This window comes from Falco peregrinus, chromosome 1 (assembly GCF_023634155.1).
Source record: "Falco peregrinus isolate bFalPer1 chromosome 1, bFalPer1.pri, whole genome shotgun sequence".
Classification (NCBI taxonomy): domain Eukaryota; kingdom Metazoa; phylum Chordata; class Aves; order Falconiformes; family Falconidae; genus Falco; species Falco peregrinus.
In genome coordinates this window covers 110,205,592-110,231,763 of record NC_073721.1, presented here as the reverse complement: position 1 = coordinate 110,231,763, position 26,172 = coordinate 110,205,592, and the positions used below count along the sequence as shown (strand labels likewise).

At 41.8% G+C, this 26,172-nt stretch overlaps 2 protein-coding genes across 8 annotated transcripts in view; one reads left to right on the top strand and one right to left on the bottom strand.

Annotated features, from left to right (window-relative positions):
• Positions 1-291: 291 nt before the first annotated feature.
• On the top strand, positions 292-22,251 carry FAN1 (FANCD2 and FANCI associated nuclease 1). Of its 7 annotated transcripts, none has more exons than XR_003553106.2 (16): positions 294-575; positions 902-2,315; positions 5,616-5,756; positions 6,769-6,964; positions 9,309-9,542; positions 10,049-10,180; positions 11,309-11,417; positions 12,155-12,274; positions 14,583-14,747; positions 15,737-15,905; positions 16,563-16,666; positions 19,223-19,417; positions 19,800-19,928; positions 20,778-20,938; positions 21,166-21,349; positions 21,871-22,251. XR_003553106.2 is itself a non-coding variant. In XM_005234180.4 (14 exons), exons 2-14 carry the CDS (start codon positions 1,028-1,030, stop codon positions 20,913-20,915), a joined length of 3,120 nt encoding a protein of 1,039 aa, XP_005234237.1. In that variant the 5' UTR covers positions 294-575; positions 902-1,027; the 3' UTR covers positions 20,916-21,028. The 7 variants fall into 7 exon arrangements, 4 of the variants coding, with proteins under 4 accessions (XP_055663637.1, XP_013152120.1, XP_005234237.1 ...); XR_003553105.2 differs by having other exon boundaries at positions 21,594-22,251; XR_008747726.1 differs by having other exon boundaries at positions 21,483-22,251.
• MTMR10 (myotubularin related protein 10) overlaps positions 21,952-26,172 on the bottom strand; it is a 41,449-nt gene continuing 37,228 nt past the window's right edge. The window contains exon 16 of the mRNA XM_055807672.1: positions 21,952-26,130. Coding sequence (XP_055663647.1) covers positions 25,531-26,130 — 600 coding nt within the window. The 3' untranslated portion in view covers positions 21,952-25,530. The remainder of the gene's footprint in view (positions 26,131-26,172) is intronic.

Sequence of the window (26,172 nt, the reverse complement as noted above, 5' to 3'; positions counted from 1 at the left end):
CGTGATTATCATGATTACCACGGAGGACACAGGTGCTTTGTAAGCCAGCAGTAACCCAGGCTAGGCAAATGGTAGCCTTTAACTTACAAGGGATACTTCTCAAGGTGCTGCCCCTCTCTAAAGAAAGGTCACAACTGTTTTTCACCCTTTGTTGTTGTTGTTGAAGGGAGTTTTAAATGTAAAGAGGGCAAGATGTTGTAAATAAGGATGAACTATTGGAGCGCGGTTCGCGGGCTCGGCGCTCGGCTCCCCAGGTCTGCGCGGCGCCTTCGGCGCTGCGCTGCTCTGGCCTGGGGGCGGGGAGGCCGAGCGGCAGGCCGCCGTAGGGCCCTAGCGCCCGCCTCCCGGCGCGGTGGCCCCCGCTCCCCCGCCGCTGCCCCGGGCCGCCCGCGGCGGAGAGGCGCTCGGGTGCGGCGCTGGTGCGTGGGCGCGGGGAGGGGGCGGCACCGGGCGGCGGCAGGAGCGGCTGCTCGAAGCTGAGGCGCCGGCGGCCTGCGCGGGGCCCGCTCCGAGCGGCGCGGCCAGAGGCCGGGAGGCGGCACCACGAGCGGTGCTGCCTGCCGGTGGCGAACGAGGTAAAGGCCGGAATTGCAGCAATGGAATTGTAGCGCAAATTTTCACTTACATCAGCAAGTGACCATGGCATTTAAATAGTTAAAGCGTATAGTAGCTCCGGATTTTAAAGCGCTCCCGCGAAGGCCGCTGCCGCCCCGCATGGCAGGGCCTGTGCCCGCTGCGGCCTGCTGTGAGGGAAGGGGGTCTGCGCCGTAGCCGCCCAGGATTCCTTGACTTGCCCACTATAGGTTGTTTTTTTTTTGTTGTCTTCACTGTTTCTCTTGACTGCATTTGGCACCTTAGAATATCAAATTTCATTCACTCTGGGTTTTTTTATTTCTTCAAGGCATGTCGGAGGATTGCAGATGGAAAATGCAAAGCCAGGGAAAGTTTTTTCAAGTACTCCAGAATAAGGAAATAATACAGCCTGAATGAAGTTGCCTGTGCCATGTAAATGCTCTGAAGTTCTGTCATGGCGGAAGCTAGGTCTTCAGAAATTAAAAGACCCCGCATAAGCTTGTCACTCAGTACAAATAAGAAAAAAAAAGGATCAGCAAAAAAAGTGGAAGGTAAAGGAACACCATCTATACCTTCAGCGTCCTCCTCTATTACTTCCTTTTTTAACAATGTTCCCCCTGCCAAAATTATCTGTCCCATGTGCGGGCAAATGGTGCCCAGATACAAAATAAATGAGCACATGGATGGAACATGTCAGAGAAACCATGGTGAGGCTGGTGTCATTGAATCAGCACTGAACCCCTCTAGGGGTAAGAGTTCCCCAGCTGAAAATTTAAACAGTAATTCCAGCATATATTTTTCAAAAGAGTTCTTGAATCAAGAAACAAGCCCTTCCAAAAGCAGTTCATTGAAAGCAGAAGGGAGTGCAGCACAACAAATTAGTCCTTATTTTAACAATAATACTTCAGTTTGTAGTGTTGACAGTGAACCACAGGCTCAAACAGTTAAAATAATCTCTTTGGGAAGCTTGTCATCTAAACTGTCCAGAAGACGTATCCAGGGAGGAAAACAGGTTGTCTATAGAGAGATCGATTCTTCACCTCCAGCTGTGAATTATATGTGCAAACGTGCTGCAGCACAGAATGAAGATGATGAGATCTATGCTGGACATAGTTCTCAGAAAGAAAATCAGCTTGCTCGGGGAGAGTGCCAAGAACAAAATTTTTCAAAGGAGGAGCCTGAATTTCAAGAAATAGTAAACAAATGTGGTGGAGAAGACCTTGCGGATAGTGTTCGGGTATCCTTACCGGCTGATAACATTAAGGGCAAAAGGTTACCAGTTGGTACAAGGAGCACTGAAACAGAACATGGATCTGAAGGTCCCGATAAATTTGAAACTGATCTAGCTATTTCTACTTCAGCAGAGATGACCAGTAGTTTGGAAGTCAGGACTCAGCCTCACGCTCAGGTTAGTCTCTATTCCAAGGCACAAGCGAGCTGCGGTACACAAAATTGCTTTGGCAAGGGTGATGTGCAGGTGCTTCCTGTGGAAGTTCATGAAGACACTGAGGATGAAATAAATCATACTTTGTCAGAAACTGTACAAAAAGAATTTCAAAATTCCATTGGGGACATTTTAGACAAAATAAATAATGTTTGCTCTGTGCCCAGCTCTCCTGGTCACCCATATTACCTCCAGAATTTTTTAGTGGTTCTGCGAGCAGTCTTGGAGAACGAAGATGATGTCAGACTTTTCAACGAGCAAGATATGAACATTATAACCAAGTTCTGCAAATTATCAGGTATCTTTTTTTAAAAAAATGTATTTTCACATTACCTCCTGTAGAGAGAACTGTTACATACTTTTGTTGAAGAGTGCTATACCAATGGGCAGTTTAACTTGATAAATTCCTTAAGGGAAGAATCTCCTTCTCAGGAGATGTGTCCCTAGTGGCTTCTTATAGGGAAACTTTCCTAATGTTGCTTTAATGCAAGGTAATGGTAAATATTGGAGACTTGTAAGAAATAAGGAGAGAAGGGTTATGTATATTTCTGGTGGGTGGCTTTTTATACTTTTTTTTTTAATTCACTGTTAATACTGGGGTTTAGACTCTTAAGTCAACTTGCTGCTGCATTAAACGTGTTTCCAAGGAAGGAAACTAATAGTGCAGAATAAGAGTATCAGTTAACACAAAGCTTTTGATGATTAATAGGTATGGGAATTCTACATAGTGGCATTATGAAGAGGCCTGTGGTGAATACACAGACCTTGAAAAAAAAATAGTTCTCAAGTGGCATTTGTGAGCTTTGGTTCAGTACATTTACAGATGACTTCCATGCTTCATGTGAATCCATGGTTATCCCTATGATTATTATCCAATGTTTAGAATGATAGTTACTAATTAACAGTCATTTTCTTGTAGGTTGCTAGTACTTTTAACTCTCATTAATTTCAGGAGCCAGAATGTCAGAGATGTAAGCCCTCCATATTTAGACAAGATTCAAAGCAGACATGTTGTCTGGATCCTATACAAGTTTTACAGTAAAAGCATGGCAGAAGTGATGCAAGTTAAAATTGACCCTCCAGATTTTTACATGTGTTTATATTTGTCTTAAACTGTAATGGAGAGTAGTTTTACCAGCACTTGAGCAGCACACTGGGAGCATAAGAATAGAAATAAGCTTCTAACAACTTCCACTAGAAGTTGTATCTCAGAGTACTGCAGGCATAACCATTTATATTGTTCTAAGCTACCGTGCTGTTACACAGCTGCCTGACAAGGTGGGTTTAGATACATGCGCCTGTGAGCTATGCTCATGCATCTGAGCTGAACATACAAAAGTGACAGCTGCATACACACCTGCTGGTAAAAATAATAAAAAAAAGCAATCAGAAGCAGGCTGCACTTACTAATATTTTGTGTTCATTGAGTTTGCCTTAATTAGCAGGCTGTAAAGTTTGTCACATTGAAGAATTGTATGTCCCTATATGAAACTGTTGTGTATTTTGGGTCTTTCCTCACTGTAGATTAATTTTTTCTTCACTAGTGTACAACAGCCTTTAGACTGTTTCCCCGTTGCAAAGTGGAGGAAAGCTGTTCTAGCCATTTAGAGCACTTAGTCCCTTAATTTCTGTTTCTGTGAAGTTCCAAATGATACTGTGGGTTGACACCACAGGACATCATAAAAGAGAGTATTGGGGTCATGACTTGAGATTAGCAATAATGTAAAGTTTTCCAAGGCCAATAGGAGGCTTTCAGTAGGCATGGAGGATAACAGAATGAGGTTGGGTTAGTATATATGACATCACAAGGTTGTTAACACAGGATCCTGAGCGACAAACATGGAGAAGTGCTGGCTTGAGGTTTTTAGAAAGAAATGCCACCTGGATATGTAGTTTCTGTTCCATAAAATAAAAGTCAAGGCGGTGCGTATCTGTTTCTCTAGAAAGTACTCCAACTGTGGTGGAACAATCTCAGAAATGTCTTTTTTTCACCTGAGATCTTCCAAAGTTTAGCAGCTTGAAAGGACTGGATGAACATTCTTAATTTGCCCTAGTAGAAAACTCAGTTTACTCAAACCAGCTATAGAAATGGTTGCTAAAAAGGTGAAGAAACTCCAGAGGTGGCAGTAGGGCTCTAGACAGGTATTTCTGCGGTGGTAGCAGTTAAGATCTTGCAGGTTGTATTGTAATAATTACAAGTATGCAGTAACATCAAACATTTTAAAAGTTAAATAATAGTAATTTAAGTTATGAGAATATTGTAAGTAAGATAAGATCATAACATAGGACTGTATTTGTCAGGGAGCTGCAAAAGCCGACTACTCTGCACGGGAAGGTGAGCCAGGAGCTGAAGGGGACAGCAGGGCGGGCAGGGGCCACCTTGTCTCCCCACCTGCAAGGGGCACAAACCCACGCTGGCCCAAGAGGAGAAGCAGAGCGGACGCATTGCCAGCACTGCAGCCAGCCGTGTGCCGCTGGTGGCAGCCCTTCGCCCAAGCCCGCAGTGCCGAGGCAGGTGCGAGGTGAAGCCGAGGCAGCGAGGTGCCTGGCTGGGTGCTGGCATGCCGCAGCTGAGCTGGGGCAGGACTGGGGGGCTCCGCACTGGGCTGAGGTACAGCTCCTGGGCAGTCGGGGTGGCCCTGACGGAGCTTTGAGCAGCTCTTCCAGCAGCCTGAGCTCGGCTTGGACGGCTGCGCCGCAGCAGAGCTGACCCTGAGCACAAGCCACGAGTCCTGGGTGGGCTGGGGTGGGCTTGCATAGCATAGGGGCGCACTCCAGGCCGTAGGGTCGTGTTGCAGCGTCTGGTTTTATTAAAGATCAGTTTCTGTTAAGCAGTAGTGGGCAGGAATAAAAAAAATTAGAAGTTAATGAGAAGTTAATTAAGTATTCGAAAGAGTGCTGAATGTAGTGACAATAGCTAGACTATTTTCAGCTAAGATTTAATAAGCTATTTTGTTGTGTTTCAGCGTTGTTAGTATTTTGAAAGTATTTTTTAAAGGTACTGTAAGAGAGCACTTCCCTGATAAAAATCAGATCTGTAGGAGGTTTTTCCCCCCTTGTTTTCAGTAGATAAATTAGTAAAATTAAGCTTATCTTTGGAAAAATAAGAATTTGAAGACTATTACAGGTAGAAGTATTCTGTGATTATGAAATTATTTTGTCAGACTACAGCTTCTTTTGTTCCCTGATGTCAAATAGTTGGTTATTAAATGAGTGTTAAAGAAAGCAAAAAGATCTATTTAACATCACAGTATAAGGAGTTTGAAAACTGAAGTTGTCTTTTCCTAGAAAACAGATTATTTCTTACAGGGTAAGCATGTCCAAAATGCATTTTAGAAATGTTCATTACCTACAAAATACATTGTAATAATTTTCTACTTACAAAACTTCTAATTCTAATGAGCATTAATTACTTAGAAAGTTACGTTCTGGTATTTTACCAAGTCCACTCATAGAACATGGGCAAATTTAAAATGTATTTTAGAAGATACCTGCATCACAGTAATTTTTTTCTGGGTAAGGTAGTGATTATGCATAGTACTCTGTTTTAGAATTTAATTTTCTTTTTATCCTTCCCTGCTTTAAATAAAATTTGCAGTTGGTGGGCAGAAGTTGTATGTGAGACTTTTTCAACGCAAGCTGAACTGGTTAAAGGTGAACAAAATAGAGTATGGAGAGATAAGTACGGATTTGTCACCGATAATTGAAGAACTGGCTGAAGCCAGGTTTCTGCAAACAGGTATGGTCAGCATTAATAAATGTGAAAAATATTTCAATTAAAACCTGCAGCTGTGGCATAGTAGAGTTTAACGCACTACATGCTTGTCTGTGCCTTGAGAAGAGAGTTAGAGGAGCAAAATGAACATTTTGGGTGGATGAGTTGTGTTGTGTTACATTAATAATAAAAGCAGTTAGTGCAAATTGGGTAATAGGGAGAGCTAAATAAGTGTCAGAGCTATAGGTGCAACAATAAGCCTTACTTGCCCTCACCAGCCCCATCTCGGACCCTGAGCTGTGCAGTTTGGTCCAGGAGCTCTGCTTAATATCCTGCAGCGCTGCCCTGCACGCACCATGTCCCTGGCCTTGTCCGTCCCCGGCTAGCTGGCCTTTCCACTGGTGCTGCAGGTGTTTGTTTCCAGTCTTGTCTGTGGCCGTCTCAGACATTAATTGTAGTCTTGTCTCTACTCTTACGTCCGGCGTGTCTCTCGGGTCGGTCCTGGGCCTGATTCTTCATCGTGTCGTTTCTGGGGGTGCCAGTGGAATCTGTTATCAGGACTTTTGCTCTGCCCGTTCTGTTCATTTATGGTGGGACTGCACCATAGCTGTTGAGGACACTGCCAGTGCTGTGGGCACCCTTGACTCCTGGCTCATTCCCGCTTGTCAGGCAGCTCAGCTATTGCTGCTCCCTGGCAGCACTTTTTTTTGGCATTGGGCAAAGTTTTAATCACCAGGAAGACGAGTTTTGCTGAACAGCATTATTTTATTTATTTTTTTTTGTAACTTGGTGGAATTTCTTTATATTTGCTTTTGTTTTGCAGTTGCAAAGGGATTTTTTTTTTTCTGATAATTCCATTCCTTCAAACCGGGCCTGTGAAGGAAATGAATTCCAAGCTGAGCCAGTTAGCCCTGGTAATAACATGTGTGAATCATTAGATTAGTGCTAGGTTATAGGGATGTACTATACTTTGAGTTGTTGCTTGATTGTATAGGTATAGCACATAATGAATATATGTGGATCATTTTATTTCTAGAATCTGAACTGGAAGACCTGTGTGAAGGGTTGGATTTGCTTTCAGCCCCTGAGCTAAAAACATTAGCAAAGATCTTTCACTTGCCAAACCCAAATGGTCAGAAGCAGCAGCTTGTGGATGATTTTCTGAGGTTGGCAAAACAACGTTCAGTCTTCAGCAGGAATCAGGCTGGTATTGGGACAGTGATTTTAACAAGGTAACTCTGTTTATAGTTAAATTGTGCAGGCAAATGGAAATTATGCTTCAGAGGACCCAATCTAGATGCCTTTTGAAGAGAGGAAAGCATTTAGTAAATTTGTGGATAAAAAAAGGGCAGCATTAAATTTTGATTCATGGTGGGTCAAACAGAATGGTAACTATTAGACTTTTAAACTGTGTCATGCTTTTCAGCTGTGGGCATGATTATCTGTCTCCAAAGTTACTCAGTTACACAGAGAAACATTTCTCAATTATTTAAAGCAAAACCAGTGCATAAAAACATCTAGGAAGACATAGGGAAAGTCACTGCCTATTAAAGCAACTAACTGATGTTCATTTGCTGGGTGTGCTCTTTTAGTAGAATTAGATGGGAATGATACTCTTTTTTTTTTTTTTTTTTTTTTGGTGATTGACTTTATGCTTCAGCTAGACCCTCCTTTCCGGCAATATTTTAAAAGGGAAAAGATTATTTGCCTGACAGAGTGTTTGTTCTTTCCTGTGAATTTTTTCTCTCTGGCTATCACAGCTGTGTATATCAGATGCCCTTGACTTCCAGGTCTTCTGGGGTCCAGGTTCAGGTTTAAGGCGTCATTCTGCCCTAACAGCAGTGGGCACAACATTGCCATTCTTGGTGTTTAGAGCTGGATCTGTAACTAAAACATCCACAAAAAGTCTAGGAGTATGAACCAACATAATAGTGAGGTTACTGGTGCTAGGGCACAGGTCAGTTCTGGAGTTCATAAGCTTTCTTAGGCAGTTTTCTCTCTTAGTAACTAATACCAAAAAGTAACTGTTTGAATAATAATGCACATAAAGAAAGGTTGCTTGTCTAGCAGCGAGTTTGTCTGATAGGCTAGAGAGTTAGGGTCTGAACTCAGTAACTGCAGAATACTTTCTGTCCAAAATGCAGGTTGGGTAGAAAGCTGACAGGTATCAGTATGTACTGCATTTGCTTCAATAACACAATTTGTCTTTCCTGTGGTATTCTTTCTCAAATGAGAGAGATATGAAGCTTTGTCAAGTTTAGCATAGTTTATTGGACAAATACTCACCCCAAAACCTATCACGTGATTCTCCACAAAATTCCTTGTGTTAAAAGGGGTCTAATATTGGAAGAACTTTAAAATCATCCCTCTGTGAAGAATTATTCTTATTACATGAACCAGTAAGATCTTATTTTCTTACACCAAGAGAGAGACCTAATGCTAGGTTGGTGCTGGGCTTGCAGAGCTTCGCAGCTGGGAGGTTTACATAGTATGCTTAGCTTCTTTAAAGTAGTTTTATTGGGTCTTTGTTGTCTTCAAAATACAACAGGAGCTCTAGTGGTTCTCATTCTGTTAAAAATAGTATTTCACACTGGTGTCATTGTCGCCAGTAGCATTGCACTTCATTTGGTCTGCAGGGAAACAGATGAAGTGATCACAGCCACAGCCGTGATTGTCTTGTGTTAGAGGATGTTGGGACTTTGTGATAAGTAAGGGCGTTTTAATTTAAGGAGTTCTGGTTGTTTTTTCCTCATTCTAATCCAGGTGTAGAAAACTTCAGTACGAAAATACTTTGTATCACTTGAGATTTCATTTTTTCTCTTTGATACTAGATATTTGAGTGGCATGATGATGCATGATGCATAATTTGTATAAATACCTCTAGCAGAAACAAAATTGTTTTCAGAATATTGGCTTAAACTGTAGGAAGGATAGAAAAAAGTGTCTTCAGGAAATGGAAGGGAACCTGGGAAAATTAATTACATTCTAAAAAAGGCCTTGGCACTGGCTTACTCCCTACTCCAAGAAAAGAAGCTGATAGTTACTTTCTCGGCCAGATCAACTTTGGGAACCTAATGCTTTTTGCTGTAGTTGACAGTTGAAGTACTAGTTACCCCATGAGATCAGAGAAAATCCTGGTTTAAATCTGTGTTGTTTTGTGGACCATTAACAGAAATCTTGTAGGAAGAGGCTGGATGAAGGTGTGCTGATGGAGATACCCTAAAACAAGGGGTCTCAGACTGTGGGCTCTAGACATCGCCCTGGCAGCAAACTGCATCTTGTTGGTACTGCCTGGCATTGCAGCAAAGTGGCTGCACCCAAGGGGCAGTTAGTTCCAATGCTGTTCTGCTTGAAGTTCGGCCCTTAAACTTTTTATTAGTTAATGCATTTCTTTGGCTTTTCACTGGAGATTACATGCGCTATATAGTTTCTCAAGCTGCTTCTTGCAAGGAAAAAGAAGTTTACCAATTAATTGTCTTGAAACCAAAATTATTCTCATACTTTATTCAGTATATTTGAATTTGTGTAAGTGATGGTAAAACCCATTTCTTACAATAATTTTATTTGTCCTTCCAGGGTGAAGGACCTGGCTGGAAAATCTGTCAGGGTCTGTAAAGGCCCTCGGGCTGTCTTTTCCCGAATTCTGCTGCTATTTTCACTGCCTGAGTCAGTGGAGGATGAAGAAGCTGGTAGTGCTGGTCAAGGCCAGCTCTCCACAGTCCTTATGGTAAACATGGGGCGTATGGTATTCCCCAGTTACACTGTAAATAGGAAAACACAGGTCTTCCAGGACAGAGAAGATCTTATCAGGTAGGGGGAGCTTTGGCAGTTTGGAAATCTATTTCTAGAAAAGCTTAACTGCAGCACTTGTGTAGGCAAATAAGCATTCATTGTGTAGAACTCCAGATGTAAATAGGTAGAAGAGCACTTCTGCAATGATTTTAAATGCATTTTTGTATCCAGGTAGGATTTGTAATTCACAGTGGCTTGCATTTTGAACCGAAATAGCATATTTATTTGCTTCATGATCATCTGCTGGTGAAAGTTGTTTCTTTATTTGCTGTGATGGTTATCAGAATGGACTCTGAACAAAATAAAAAATACTTTCTCTGGTTTATAAGTGATTTTAAACATAACGTACACTGCTACTATAAACTCTGCTGATCCTACACGATCAAGAATAAAGTTAGTGCCATGATTCAGTGTCTTGGAGACTGGAGAGGAGTTTTTAAAAGGTATCTTATGGAGGAATTGATTTCTTTTAACTATAAATGCTTTTTGAGCCTAATACCGTAACTGTGTTTTTTTTCCCTTAGGTATGCAACTGCTGCTCATCTGTCAAATGATGTAGCCACTGCAATGGTAAATGGGAACTGGGAAGAAGCTAATAATCTATATATGTATGCTAAAGAAACCTGGAATGGACTGAAAAATCACCCATCTTTGAGGTAGTAAACTGGAAACTAGCCCATATGAATCTGTGAAGTGTATTATCTTACTTTTGGTACTTTTTCTTTTGAGAGAGGCTTGTTGACTAGTGATATTATTTAAGCCTGATAAATTTAGAAGCTTTAGTGCTTTGAACTCTTTGGTTGTTTTTTTTTAGCTTTTAAGTGATTGTGTGAAAAGGCCTTTTTATAAAACCTTGGGAATGAATTGGTAGGCATGGATAAAGCACTAAAACATCTCTGTTCTATGTGCCAATACAGGAGAACAAGAGCCTTATTTTTCTCTTGTCACACTTTGGTTTTTTATAGCTTTTAGACAAATGGCAATAAACAGAATTTAAAATTTGCTGTGAACAAAAGGATGTTGCAAATGTTATGGGAAAACATACTGGGTCATTCATCTCTTCAAACTTCCAAGTGGGTGTTGTTCAGGAAACATTACTGAAGATGGGAGAACTGAGATAACTTGTATTGGTTTTGAAGTGTCCTTCGTCAGGTTTTCTTTCAATTGTTTATTTTTTCTGGCTTAATGTTATACCAAAAATTAAAGCCTTATGTTTGGTATTATATTCATGGCAACTGAATTAAATAATACTCATAGAGGGTCATTTGGAGGTCTGTTCCATTTCACACTGAAGACGGTAGAAAAACCTGTTTCGATTTTGATGAGACTTTAAATGATTTTGTCTTGAAACATAGAGGTGCCTACCTAAAAGGTGTTAGTCATCTGTTATGGCAGGAAATGCCTGTTACAGCCTTTTCCGTTTGTTCAGCTATTTCTAAAGTTTACCTTCTGACTTAAAAGAACAAGTTGGCAGTAACAAAACGTGATATAGTCAATTATTGGTTTGCATCTGATGTAAAACTTATTAACTAATAATTTCACTGCTATTGCAGCCGAAATAGGCTGTGCAAGTACAGCTTGCACCTGCTATCTAAACTAAACTGTTTTCTTAATTTTGGGTTCTTGACTTTGCAGCTAGGATACTCATTGCAGTTCAATTTTTATATATAATGCATTTAATTTTTGTAAATGCTTTAGGTATAATTATTCTTAGTAAATGAATTTTAAGAATTTAAATTGCCATCGTTAACTTGAGCTGCTCTTGAGATGATCTTATCTTTCAGCTATCACAGAGTTTTACCTGAGTATCTGCGACGTTTCACAGTTGGCTGGGTTTATACAAGAATCCTTTCTCAAGGTGTTGAAATTTTGCAGAGACTTCATATGTACAAGGTAAAGTGGTGCGGTGAAGAGGAGTGTGTGTTTCATGTACCCTTGTACATCAATTTACACTTCTGATGTGGCTGGGAAATGGTGATAATGTTTGCCAGGACTTGCTACAGTTCTCTTAACAAGTCACTTTGAAGGAAAAAGAGCCTTTTTTCTTGCTGCTTTAGAAAGCTTTACATCGTTTTGTTTTCTGCTTATGCTTTGGAGGTTTATCGTATGTAATATACCATAAGACTGTGGCTGAGACAATGTTGTTTCATTATTGAAAGATATCTGTGCCTTTTAAGATTTGGTTATCGTTTTTAAATAAGACAATCTTGGAAGAAGAGTCTTCTATGAAATCCCTACCTCTTCACCCTGGGAGCTGATGTTTCCAAAGGCCTCTGGTTTACATGTTAAAGCAAAGCAGATTATTCTGAAAAAGACTGCCTTTGAAAAAAGGCAGCAAGTAATATTCAGGTCTTGTTCATATACAGTAAGAAATACCGAAAGGACAAAAATACTGTGTTTTTGGCAGCTAACCTTTAAGTTTACGTAAAAGTCTCTCTATTCTAGAGTTTTTAAGATACACCCATGCACCTGGATATATTGGGTGCTGGAGTAAAAATGGAGTTTGAATTGTGCAGACACAGATTTATAGTACCCAGTAAGTAGAAGGGAAAGTGACAAGCTTGTTATATAATGAAACTTCAACTTGCTTTTCTGACTCAATTAATAAAGATACAACCCTGTTTTCACAGGAAGCAGTGCAGGAGCTGCAGGCTCTCCTGTCTCAGGATGTGTATTGTAGTGACAGCAGAGGCCGGTGGTGGGACCGCCTAGCTCTGAATTTACATCAGCACTTGAAGAACACTAAGAAGGTATCTTCACAACTGCATGCTGTAAAGCTGGAAACACTGCAGTTGTCTGAAAACATTTTTTTTTTTTTAATATTTCATATGAGAAGAACAGCTTTGTAGGCTCTCCTAAAATTGCAGGTATTGGTAGGAATCTGAAGGTCATGCAGCCAGTTTCTCCTAAGAAATTGAATACTGAGTGTACCCTCATCCCTGGTTGGGCTGCTTTTTTCTGTTGTATAGAGCACCACCATTTGGCATGGCGTATGGGGGTTATCAGGCATCAGCTTCCTTGCTGTTCTGCCTTATAAATTTGCCTAATGTGTGATAAGCAAGGAAATTTCTTGCAGTAAACACTTCTGCTTCTGAATCTGAGTCATGATGAGGCCATATCTGAAATGAAAAGAAACAGACGTGATCAGGAGGAGTTTTTTAATGTTTTCAAACAAAAAATTAAGAGAATTAAGTCCTTGGCTAACTGTTCCCAGTGAGGAAAAGGTTGTCTTCTGTATCTGGACCAGTTTTGGTGTGTTTCTACTGTAAGGAGTCAAGCAGTAGACTGCCGTTTCCAATCTGTTACTAGATACAGCTCTGGCAGGGTTATAAGTCTTTAACAGCAAATTTAAACTATTTCCATGGTCCTGCAGGAGAAACTGTGTCTGACCATCCTTAGACTGGTAAAAAATAACATGAGTGGTTTTAGATAGCATGTATTACAGGCTATGCTCATCCTCATCTGTTTAATTCTCTTAGGAAGGCAGAGGAGGGCAGAAGAGGTTTTGAGGTAATCTTAGCTTGTGCTGAAACTTTGCCCTGTGCTCTCTTCCCTTCCAGTAGGCCACAAACACACCCTACTGGTACAAGCAAAACACGTTATTTGTGCAGTGGGTAAAATTGCCAGTCTCAAGTCTTAACGGCTCAGGCTTTTAGAAACACTGTGTGTGTGGTGAGCGATCTTTGAGTTTCCTAAGTGATTAGCTGGCATGTAGCCGACTGAGAGGAAAAATAACCATATGGGAATGGCAAGGATTGTGGGCAAGGATTATTCTAACTCTCTGTAGAACTTTCTGGAACCTCTGGAAACAGTTCTGCAGCAGAATATGAAGAAATCAGAGGAAACGGTCAGCGGCAGGACAGGTTGTGCCTTTGAATTCCTTGTGAGCCAGCACCACAGACTTGCTTTTCAAGAGCCACAAGGTAGCTACTGTCTAACTCGTTTTGGAGCTCCGTTGCAGTTCCATGAATTTTCTGTGCCAGAAACAGCAGGTGGTAGTTCTATCAGCTGCTGGTTTACATCTGTTTTCCCTCTCTGTTACATACGAAGGATAAATATTGTCAATGATTGAAAATGAAACTCTAGGACTGTTCAGGTCACAGTGAAGTATGGGCAGACTGCAGATCAACTTCTAACTAAAAGAGAAGGAGGATCTATCTAATTAAACACACATAAGATACCTGACTAATTTGGCATTAAAAAATAGAGATAAAAAAATGTTTTAAGTCCAGAACAGTAGCAGTTGTAGAGTTATTTAAAATAAGCAGAGAATTACTTCCCCCACCCCCCCCTTGGTGCTGCTTCCTTCTTGCCTTACTAAGTCTATTGAGAATTGGGATTAAAATGTTCGTATTTTATGTTGCTTTTTAATTCTTTAAGCCTGTTAAAAGGAAAGAATACCATAGGCTGTCAAGCATCTGCAGTTGTCTCTTCTGCATCTTATACCCCCATAGCAAGCTTTTTCCAGATTTGGAATTAGAAGTTGTGCAAAGGAAGATTTTGTCTCCGTTCCTTATTTATAAATTAGGACAAAGTGCCTTCCTCAAGCTGCAGGGAGTATGTCAGAAGCATGATTTGAATTAATTTTTGGAGTCCATGTTTAACCCTCGATGTTCTTCACTGCAGTAGTGCATTGATCTAGAAGTTGTTCTGTATGTACATCCTTGTGCAACTGATCTGCTCCCTGTTTCTGTATTACGTGCTGTTAAGAAACTGGGTTAAAAATATTGAACTGATTTAGCTTAGAACCAACTCTTGTTTCTGGTCACTTATGTAGAATTTACATTTCCTTAATCTCATATTGATCAATACAAATGGAGAGTAATTTCTTTTTACTGTACTGGTGCAAATTTGAATCCAGAAGCGTACCAGTGCAAAATATTACATGCCAGTTTAGAACTAAAGTATGTACAAGTAAGAAAGGTGGCCCTGTCTTATAGGCTGGTTTTTACATTCACGTTTTTGTTCTTAAATCCATTGGTCTTTTGGGCTTAGTAAGAACAGACAGATATGTTTAGGTCTTTGTAAATCGGTGCCTGTTACGTTGCTCTTTGCTAGGCCATTGACTGCATCAGACGTGGGCTGGCAGACCCGTTTGTACGTACTGGGCATCGTCTCTCTCTCTACCAGCGGGCCCTACGAATCAGAGACTCGCCAAGCTGCAAGCAGTTCAGGTGCCTGTTCCATGATCTGCCTGTCATAACTGTGGAGGATGTGACACATGTGAGTAAAGTTGCTGGTGGTTTCTGAGAAATAACAACTCATGAGGTCTGTTTTTCTTCTGAAAAGAAATAATAATCTGGGAGACTGTTGTTATGTGCTATCGATGAGCCTCTGACTTATTTGGGCCGCAGGAAAATAAATGCAGATGTGTTTCTAAAACAAAAGCCTCTGCAAACAACTATGCCTCCTTACTTAATAAATGATCAGCTTCTTAGCTGAGTTAGTAAGCTGTATGCTGATTTAATTCGCATTTCTTTACCGAACGTGTTACAAATCTGATAAGCTCTAAACTCCACTATTTACCAGCAACTGTCAGACAGAAAGGAGTCTGCAGAGTCTGATGAATTCAGTGCATCGCCTCTGGTGTCTTCAGCCTGAGCATTCCGTGTGTAAGAAAAAGTAGTAGTAACCTTAGCATGTTATCAGTGTGAGATTAATCTTCAAAAAATGCAAGGTTTTATTAGTAAACTTTGGGATTTATGCACTGTAAATATGTGCTATGCAAATATGCAATGTGATGCACTTGCATCGTATTGGAATGGATTTTTTTTAACTCCTCTTTTCCCTGCTATTGTGAAGATTATTGTATCTGGGCAAAGTCAGAGCAGAGGCTCACTTTCTCACTTTCTCTCTCAGCCTGGTCACCACATACCCCCCTACAGCCCTTTTCTCAGTCCCCAATCAGTCTCCTCAGTCATCTGTGTTCTTCCTGGTCCAGCAAATAGAGAGACTACATTCCCAGTTGCCCAGCATTTTTGCTAGACTTTTTTTTTTCTTGAAAAATTTGCCAGTTTATAAAAGCTAAACAGAGTAATTTCAAGGGAATGGCAAGCTAAATGCTACACCGTTCATTTTTGGAAATAAGCCTAGTTCTGATTTTAAGAAAACTGAAGAGGAGGAATGTGTGTTTTAGGAGCCGTTCAGGTACCTAGGCTAAAGCTTTTTAAATGTGATGCTGGAAAGTTAACTAGTTCTTTTAATATGTTCAGGTTACAATCAAAGGAAAGCTGTGTCCTCAGACGGGAATGGGAAAATCTGTGTTTCTAATGGAGGATATTGGTGATGAAGAAGGAGGTGAAGACTTTGGTGTATCCACAGTCATGTGCTCAGTTGAGGAGCTGGCGTTAACCCATTACAGGCAGAATGGTTTTGATCAGGGTAACAAACTTTTTTTTTTTTTTTTTTTGTAAAGTAACTGTGGAAGAAAGAACCAATTTACTAACCAGTATGGTTAATAGACCAGTTTTAGCTAATTTCATTAGACCGGTAAATGTAATAGAAAATGTTTGTATATATAGAAACATTTTGTTATTAACATATTACATTTTTAATACACTGCCTGGCCATTGGTCTGCTGGTGTTGAGTGATTGCTTTTTGCAGCCCATCTAGATATACAAATATAATATATGTATAGCTCCATATATATATGTGTATGCGCACGTATATATAATACAAAGTAACAAAAACATTTTGTTACTAATATATTGCTTTTCTAGTGTAAAAATAAAAAAACCCTTGTGTATTAAAAATGGTGAAAGTTCGAACAGTAGACCTTGGTGGGGCCAGGGTGTAGTAATTTGACCTTGGGCCGTAAGTGAAGGGCAGCAGCCTGGAAGCAGAAAGCATTAGCACGTTGTGGAAGGGATGAACTGCATTTAGAACCCAACGCTGTAATGTCAGTGTATATTGGCTTCAGCTGTGTATAAACCTGGACATAACGTGTTTATGTTTTGGGTCATGATGATTTAGTACCTCTTCACATGAGATAGCTGTAGAAATTAATGTTTCCATTTTTATGAAATGTTGCCCTTTAGGTATTCATGGGGAAGGCTCAACATTCATTACGCTGTACGGCATTTTAATGTGGGATATCATTTTCATGGACGACATACCTGACGTCTTCAGAAACGCCTATCAGGTAGCTTTGAAAGTCTTTCTTCAGTGAATTTCTTTACCCGTTGCAGTAGACTCTGTAACAGTGTTAAGCATCTTATTCAGGTTTAGATTAACATTTTATTCCAAGGGACTTTCCAGACAGATCTTGATGTTTGCTTGGTTTTATTATTTGTTATATTGGGCTTGTTACTGAAGAGCTCCTCGGGAGCTAATTGCTATGTAAGTCTGGATTGGCTGTCCGAAAAGGTGCGATTCAGCTGGCTAAATGCTTATGTCCCATATCTGAACTGCCTGGGCAAGTTTCTATTACACTTGGGGGAAGAATACTGCTACACCATAGCGCTGTTCATCTCTTTTGAAGATGATGCATTCCTTTAAAAAAATAAAAAAGTTTTCTTTTCAGTGGCCTTTAAAGGGAAGTCACATTTTTAAACTGGGTTTGTTAACACCCTCACCCACACCACCCCGAGATGCTTATGCTCTTGGTATCATCCTTCCTTTTTGTCAAAGAAGCAAATAACAGCTCCTTGCCACACCCTACATTAATGATTCCAGGTCAACTTGTGGCTTTTAGCTAAATGCTTTACATCCTACACATTACAGCTAGAAACATTGAAAAATAATTGCAATTAGAAAACTTGATCACTTAATGACATTTGCTAAGAAAACCATAAAAAGCCACCTCAAATGTTGTAGAACTACAGAAGGCCACTCAATTGTCATCTTTCTTCCACCTTAACCCATTGCTTCTAATTGGAACCCTGCCCAAGAGGTAGACCGGCCAGTGCTGTCCTCCTCTTCCACTGCATTTATTTGTACTGTAAGAAATTACCGTTCTATATCAGTATGACGTATCTTAGATAGAAGTTTCTTCTTATTTTAGAGGTGAAACATGCAGGTTATTCTTGTCTCCCTGACCGCCCCCCTTTTGTTTATTTTTCTTCACCAGTACGAAGCAGAAATCCTTGTGGCTGAGTCAAAAACCAGCTCATGGTTTGGAGATGGCTGTCTCTCTGAGTAGTGACACTACAAATATCTCTTTTTAATTGGCAGAGAGGGACACATTCCTTCAAGGCCATCCTTACATGGTCCTGTAAGCAAAGGTGGTAAAAAATCTAAAGCGTCAATCAGTGCAATTATTTTATCAGGCCAATGGGACTAAACTCAAAACTATGAATACATGAGTCGCTCTCTGTTCCACTGATCTGAAGTATAACCTGTATTTTTATTTTATGTTGACATAGATTATGAGCATGTATACTGTCATGTCTTGAAATCATTTGTTAAGCCACAAGCACTTGATTATAAGTATCTTCTTGGTCACATCCTGGGAGAGCTACTCAATGGTGAAAAGATTTACTTGCTATGGAGTAATGGCTGTTCTTTGAAATGGCGTTTTCTACTTGATTCTTGTATTCACCTGAGCAAGTAAATTCAGGGTTGAATACTGTTTGCAGAAAGAACTGAGCTGTGGCTCTCCTCCTTGCTTTGGAACTGTGAGGCTGGACATGAAGGCACTTGCAGGCTCATAGGCAGGACAGGCAGGGCACTGCTGTCGCTCCAAAGGCCACACAAATACTGGTAAATGGAATCCATGCAAATAACTCTTCTTGTAGAATGTCTGCTGTTCTTCTAAGATGCTGTAATTGTATGCATGGCAAGTGTTAAAAGCAGGTATTCTTTGTCAGTGCAAACTAACATTTAATGTAGAACTTGCCTTTCTGAAGGATTTGCTTTTATAGAAGCTTACATGATTATGCCTACTTAAGAAAAAAAAAAACAACCAAACCAAAAAACTTGTTTATCAAGCCCAGTATTTACAGCTCATTTGCAAATTATTTTTTTTTAAAACCTAGATTTCACTTTTTAATGCAGAACAAAGCTATTGGGAGCATAAGCATGAAGAAGGAAGAGCTGAAAGCTTGCGCCTGAATCTCTCAGTCAGTCCTAGGCTGTATTTTTGTGGGATTAGCTGTGGCAGCAGTTTGTGTAGGGCTGAAATGTGCTATTTCTCTAAGCACTCAGCACTTGATTTTGAAAAGCTAGAATGGCGCTCAGCTACTACTTGATAGCTTTTTCAGCTGTGCTCGAAAGTATTTGCTGCAGTGACTTTATACACTCAGGTGTTCAGCGTGCAGAAGGCGCTCCGCTTTCAGGGGGCTTGAGTGATACTCCCAGTTCTGTCACTGCTTTGTTCTTCCCACCTCACGCTGCTCACTGTAGCTGAGCAGCCTTGATATGGATGATTCCAAATCCCAACTAGAATGCTGCTGCTCGGAGAGCTGGAGCAGATAGCTCTTTCTTGTCTGTTAAAGGAAACTGCTATCAAGGGGTTAAAAACCAACAGAGCACCGGCTAAGAAATGGCCAGCATTTGTGGCACTGGCATGGGGTGATAAATAGATACAAATCTTTCCCCATTTAATAAAGGTTTATGTGGTGATCATGTTCAAGTCAAATTGACCCAGTGGTTGAGTGTTTATAGTTGAGGTAAGAGAAATACGATGGAGGATGTCGTCGTTCTTGGAATCGCCGTTTTGCCGGCAGCTCCACAGAGCTGTGTTCACCTTTTTGTGCAGACGTTCCCCCTGGATTTATACACCGACAGCTTCTACGAGAACAGGCGGGATGTCATTGAGGCCAGACTCCAGCAGCTTCGTACAGCTTCCTCAGAGACACTGGTGGAGCTGGTGGCTGACATCTGGACCGCCCAGGAGGGAAGAGCAGCAGCACTAGTTAGCTGGGGGCGTTTTATTTCCCTCCAGCAAGTGCAGGTAAGACTGTTGTGCCGAGCGGGCCGGTCACGCTGGCACGGCTGGCCGGTGACTCGTGCTCACACGTGTACCGAGGCTCTGGGCCATCTGAGCCACGGGCGAGTGGTGGGAGGGACGAGCTGAGCAGGGACTTCAGCACAGCTCTCCCCACCCCGAGTGATGTTGCTCTTTGCTGATACCACTTTTCCTGCAGCAGTAGTTGGGAACACCACGGGGAAATGGCAGTAGATGGGCAACACCTACTGAAGTTTCTTCTTCTATATAACTAATCAAAAAGCTGAGACGGGCCATAGAATATTCTTGCGAGAGTCAGGAAATGGCTGTACAGGAAATGAAAAAAAAAGCACCAACCACCAAAACTTCTCTTAAACTTCTCTTACAGAGCCTTGTCTCTTGCCTTGGAGGAATGTTTCTGAGCGGGGTTTTTAGGCAACTTTCCAAAGATCTACGCCATTGCAGAGGGGGCCTTCCTGACCTGGTTGTGTGGCGTACTCACACTGATCACTTCAAGGTATAGTGGGAGATGATGGGATACTCAGTGCTCGGCTGATCTTACGCTCAGGTTTAAAACTTTCCAGTTGTGAGCCCATACAAACCGTATTTTCCGGTTGTGCCGATGTTAAACGTGCTGCTCATCTGCCCAGCAGCTATGGCAAGTAGCGAGTGACTGTTTTATCTGCTGTTTCACCCCATTTTTGCTGTACCTCTAATGGGTATAATAAGAAACAGCAAGAGGTGGTCAGGTATTGTTGTAGAATAGGTTTTTGATTAAAATTACTGTAAAGCAACTGTTACCAGTCAGTCAGATGCATCCCGCCTGTTGTTAGCAAGGGGTGCCGGTGTCACCACTTACACAAAAACTTGACTGTATGAGACTACAACAACTATGTACGTCTCCATTACAAAAATGCGGTAAACAATCGCGATTTGTGTCTTGCACGGTAGTGGAATAGGTGCTAGAAGTCTGTGGGACATCTCTCAGTTGCTGCAGCAACTTCTTAGGTATTTATAAAACAGCTGAATGGCAGAAATGTCTAGAACATGTGACTAAATTGCTGTCAGTATCAGCTGGAATAGGTGAGGTGGCAAATGATTTATTTGGGAGTATGTGGTGCCTTCATTCACCAGTGCCTCTGTGTTTTGGGAGGTATTTACTATAAAAAATTTAATTGTCTTGTAGTTAAAACTTTGGAACATGGGTTAATAATTTAGCACCCACCAGGCCTTCTGTTGTGCTAAATCTGTATTACTTTTGTTGCAAATAACAGCCATGAAGGATTATTTATATTAAGTCTGTGGGAGCTGATGATCTTTCAAATCCTCCAGAGGCACACGACTAATCACCGGTATTTCTTTGTAGCTGGTGGAAGTGAAAGGTCCCAACGATCGCCTGTCCCACAAGCAGATCATCTGGCTGAGTGAACTGAAGAAGCTGGGTGCTGCAGTAGAAGTCTGTCACGTGCAAGCCGTCGGAGGCAAGAGTAAACGTCTCAGCTGACAGCAGAGGTCTTGCCCATGTGGGTGGGTAACTGACTTGGGTGTTTGTAAAGGAACTGGCACAACACACACATACTGCTGGCTGTTGCTTATTAAAAGTAGTTTCTTCTAAAATTCTGGTTTCTTGGAACATTACTGTGGTTATTTTTAGCATGAAGCATTCTAAAAACCAGTTTGAGAAAACTGTCAGTATGATTTACTGTATGTCACTGGGTGTTCAAAAGAACAAAGCCTTTCTCTTCTGTACACAGCTCGTAACTTATGCTAGGAAAGGAAAGCCAGGGGTTTTGCCCAGTAAAGAGAAACAGCTGCAGTCAACGCTGGAACCAGCTGAGAACATCCTCTGCAATAAAACCCACGGCACATCAAGCCCTCATCATCTCCGTGTTGCCTGTGCAGCCCGAGCTCCTGATGTTGTGCACATTTCCCTGCAAGGTACAAGTTCCACCCCCCTCCAGGACTGTCCGGACCATGGCGGTTCACATTACCCAGTCCAGTTTTTCACAGCTGGGCAATGACAGCATAGATTAAGGCATAAAACTTTTTTTTTTTTTTAAATGTGCTGCAGTGTTTGAAAGGATAATGTATTTAACAGCTCCTTCTGTTGTGAGTATCTGTGCTAGCCGTACGAAAGGGAAGTATTTGCAGTACCTGACCGGGGCACTGTGCTCATTTGCAGTGTGTCACTCACAGACGTGGATGTGTTTTGTCATTCAGAAACAAGGCAGTCAACTGAAATGGAACCAAAAGACAAGAGTTCTCTGTTAGACACCAGAATCCTGTGGGTTTGCCTCTATTTTAACACCCAACCAACAGCTGTTCTCTGGACTCTTCATTCTCATACTAAATTAGCAGAAATTCTGCTGACTGTACAAACAGCAGGCGCTGTAACAGAACGCAGGGAGGAATCAAGATCATTTGCACATCTTTTATATCAATCACCTTTCTACATCCAGCAGTGTCCCTGCTTTTCTTGGAATCCACCCCCACCCCCCTGGGTTTTTTGTTAAGAGGAGGTGAAAGAAAAGCGCCTGAAGTTCGCTGTGGAAAGGTATGAACTTTTATTTAGTCTAATTTACTTCACATTCACAACTCAGCATCAGGATTTTATAATCTTCCTGGCACTGCTACTTTACTCAATAAATCATTATCAGGCACAAAGGTTTTAGTTTCAGTTGAAATAGCAAACTCTAAACCATCACAGCAACAGCATTAGGAACCACCTGCCTACAGCAATTTGAGGTACAGATTTCTCTCTCTTACTTTAGAGGCAAATTTAAGATTTCATCCTTTGCTTAAGTACACGTTAGAAATTTTTTTTGGTTTTAATGTCTTTCCATCTGAGAGTAAGCCAAAACCTTTGCCCCACTTGCTACATTTTCATTAAAAATACAAGGCAGTTAATATCAAAGTGGTATTGCAGGCAGGTGCACGTGAGACACATGTGCAGGCCTGGGTATACACACCAACACACACTTCTCAACGCACTTCTGGAATGAAAGAAACGTCTTTGATCCGTGGCAGTAAGTGGGGAATGAAGTACTGCCATGATCACCAAGTCTACAGTAAGCTCTGCCTCGCAGTAATTAACGACACTGGAGGAACGCTTTAACCCTATCAACCAGCGTTTCCTATTTCCCTCCGCATGGTTTACAGTGTAGTACAAAAATCATGATTTAACAGCCAGTAACAGCCAAAATAGTGCACGTTTTCTAGAAACAGACAAAAAAAGATAAGTTTCATGGTAGTTTTTTTTTACTCTTGCAACACCAAAATGGCATTAACAGTATCTCGTTTTAAATGGTGAGCAGAAATGTGTACATATATATATATATATATATATACACACCTGTATGTCAGTATTCTGTACAGAGAAGGTAAAGATAGGTACTCACACCCCAAAATTGCTTTTGAAAGTTATTAAAGACGTTTGGAGCAGTCCCTGCTGACCACCGGTAAGGCAACTGTGCAGAGTGGAGAATTAACGTTTAGTACCTGTCTTTCAAAAGTAAATTACAAAGTCAAAAGATGTTGAACTTAAGAGGAAGAAACACCGTACACAGCCCCAGCGCGGCGGACCAGCCTGCTCCGAAGGCCAGGCTGGGGGGGGGGCCCGGCTCGCCGCCCTGCACGCAGGAGGTGCTGGCTGTCACCATCCCAGCCCCTGCCTGCCCAGCTCCCCCTCGCAACTGCGCAACATCTCTTTTTAAGTCTGTTTGGCAAATAGATATTTAGACAGGTTTTGTTTATTATAAAGGCATATTATTTTTAACCCCCTCCCATGCTATATATATAAAGTACAAAGACCATCTGCAGCATCTGTATACATCTTAGAGCTGAAATGTAAAAATGTCTGAAATCTCCTTATAAAAGACAGTCCTGTTTAAATATAGTACCCATTCCCCTCCCCCCCCCCAAAGGGTACTAGCCTAAACATTAACTTTTTTTTTATTATTATTATTCCACCAGCTGCTTGTGTGGAGTAATTTATTTACATGTTTTTGGTACCTTTAAACCAATAAAGTTATATTTCTAAGGAAAAAAGAAGGAAAAAAAAAAGACACCATAGTTTTAACTGATTTTGAAAAGATAAAAAATCGGTACCAAAAGACACTAAGCACACAGGTTGAGGTCTTTTATGTCAAGTATCAGGCCAAGGAAAGCAGTAAGCTAATGGGGGAAAAAAAAATAAAAAAAATCACAAAAGCAAACTAATACAAACATTTGAATAATGAATTGAACAAGTTAGATGACTGCTCCAGCAAAGCTTGTAAATAAACACAACTAGTTTGTGGACCATTTAACATGCTCAGACCACCTTGCAGCATAATTAGGCAATTGAGGTGAACACACGTTTTTTCCTCACAAACAGTTGGCCAGACCCGATCTGGCGTCACGTCACAACACGCGTGTGCGCGTCTGCACGCAGACACACACGTATGCACACACACACACACACACACTCAGCTTCTTTGCATAAAAAAACAGGGGTTTGGGGGTTTGGTTAGTTAAAAACAGTTAAGCCTACCCCCCCTCCCATCAGCTCACCACGAACCCCCCAGCCCAGCACCGGGGGGGCAGCACCCCGCGCCCCAGCAGCCTTGTGGGTCACAGCCCTGCCAGCCGGGGGGGCGCACACAGCTCGCACCTGTAAGGCCACTCCAGGTGCATATTCTCTACAATAAATTACACAAGCACTCTTAAGACATCTGAACCCCACGTTTTCGTGGGTTTTAGGCTGTGCTGAAGGCCAGCTTGGCTTTACAAACAACCGACAAGCTCCAGCCCCTGTCCCTCCCCGCCTTTCAACTCCACCACCCTGTGTGTTACCATCGCAAGGCTGCTTCCCCCCGTCCCCCGATAACAGCTTTTGGAGTATCGCACAAAGCCTCTGGTGCCTTAACTTGTGAGTCAACACCTGGATCGGTTCAATAGCATTGGTGTTTTACACAGAAATCGGTAAATATAAAATACAGCCTCGCTGTGAAGAGCCAGCCTTCCCCCGTGAGGATGACACCTTGCTGTTCCTTCACTCTCCGCGTAGACTCCGCTCCCTTGCTCTCCTCCCTGTGACACCTGAGGCTTCTTGCACAGCATCCAGGGGAGGGAGATTTAAGAGGTTTTAGAGCCAAGGGGAAGCTGCTGGATTTCATTCCCTCGGGCACTGCCTGTATAGACATGCACGTATGTAAAAAGAAGGCACCTCCAACGAGCTTCTCCTTAAAGAGGAGAAAAAAACCTGCTGTCTCTGGAGCTGGCCCTGTTATTTCCAGGAATGGAGAGGGGGAGGCAGGAGCTGGAACAAGACCTTACCCTACCAGTCTGCCGTAAGGAGGGGGCGGGTGTCAGCTGCATTAGAGTAATCTTGCTACTGCTTCCTCCCAGTTAAAGGCACTTCTAAAGCCACTACAACACCGTATCTACAGTAAATGTTTTAAGGTTAACAGTGCATTGTCCTGAAGTTGATTCCTATAGCCTATGAAGTCAAGCTCATGAGAAAGAGCACAAATCTGGCTAATTGTGAATGAATAGATTTTGGGGAGAGACAGAAAAGGGAAGGACCCTTCCCCATGGATACACACTGCGTGAACACATACGTAGGGTGACCGAGTCACAGAACATGAGTATGTTATGTATGTAAGTATGCAAATCAGTATTGTTCCTGAAGAGGCAGTCTGAGAGAACGGTTTGTCCCCAGGTCTCGGCTGTCAGCCTGTGCCCACTGCCCCTAACCACGCTGATCTGCCAAGCTGTTTTGACACAGGAGTCACTTCAGTCACTACCTGGGAAAAAAGGAATTATTTCAAGCAGAGCCCTCACCAACAAGCACACCAAGCCTTTCAATTCGCTACTGAAATGCTCCATCGCATATAATGAGCCAAACCACAAAAACAGAGGTGTTAGGGACCAGAAGCCCTAGCAGATGAGAACTACTGAAGACAAAATTGTGCGATTTGAAGCATGACTTGCTCTGCTTTTAAATATTTGTGCAAAACTTACATAATGTTTGTATATAAAAATTATTACAGCTTTCAATGCCGCATTTAGCAGTGTTAACTTAGAAAGACAAAATGATATGCTGTAATTTCCCCAAACCTTCAAACCATCGCATCATCTTAGTCTTCGTTTGCAAGTGTCTCGGTGGATAGCCAGATCTTGGCACCACTTAGAAATTTGCTTAAAGGTGTTCCCAGAATGCTCCGTCTGCATAGGTTTCCTACAGGAGAAAATGGGAATGAGGAGGAGAGAAAGTCTGGGACCCCAGAGGTGTCATTTAAACTGTTTGCTCTGAAGTACATCCTGCTTTGATCCAGTTCCGAGCAGCTGCCTTGCAGAGAAGAGTTGCTCTTGTACTGCCGAAGATTCCTGTTTAACATGTCTACTTCATCTGCCAGCAAAGAAACTTTATGGAAAGCCGTGATGAAGCCACCGTGATTAATCTGGGCTTCGGGGACCCAGCGGAAGTAGCACAGTTTCCACAGTTTTATCTGCATTCCAGAGACGCGGGGTAGAATCACGCCGTGCAGATCAGCAGGCTTTGCAAACCAGTCCCTGAAGTACTGCTCCATGCTGTTACTCTGACTCTCCGTTTGCTGTAAAAAGTCCGGTTTCAGTTTTAGTATCAGAGAGTTTCTTCTCGGAAGGAACTCTTGCTCACTGATGACTCCGTTTTTTAAGGCTGGGGGCATACCTCGCAGTGTGGAGCTGTAGTTTTTCTGCAGAAAACAAACACTGGTAATGCACTGGTTTGATGCTCA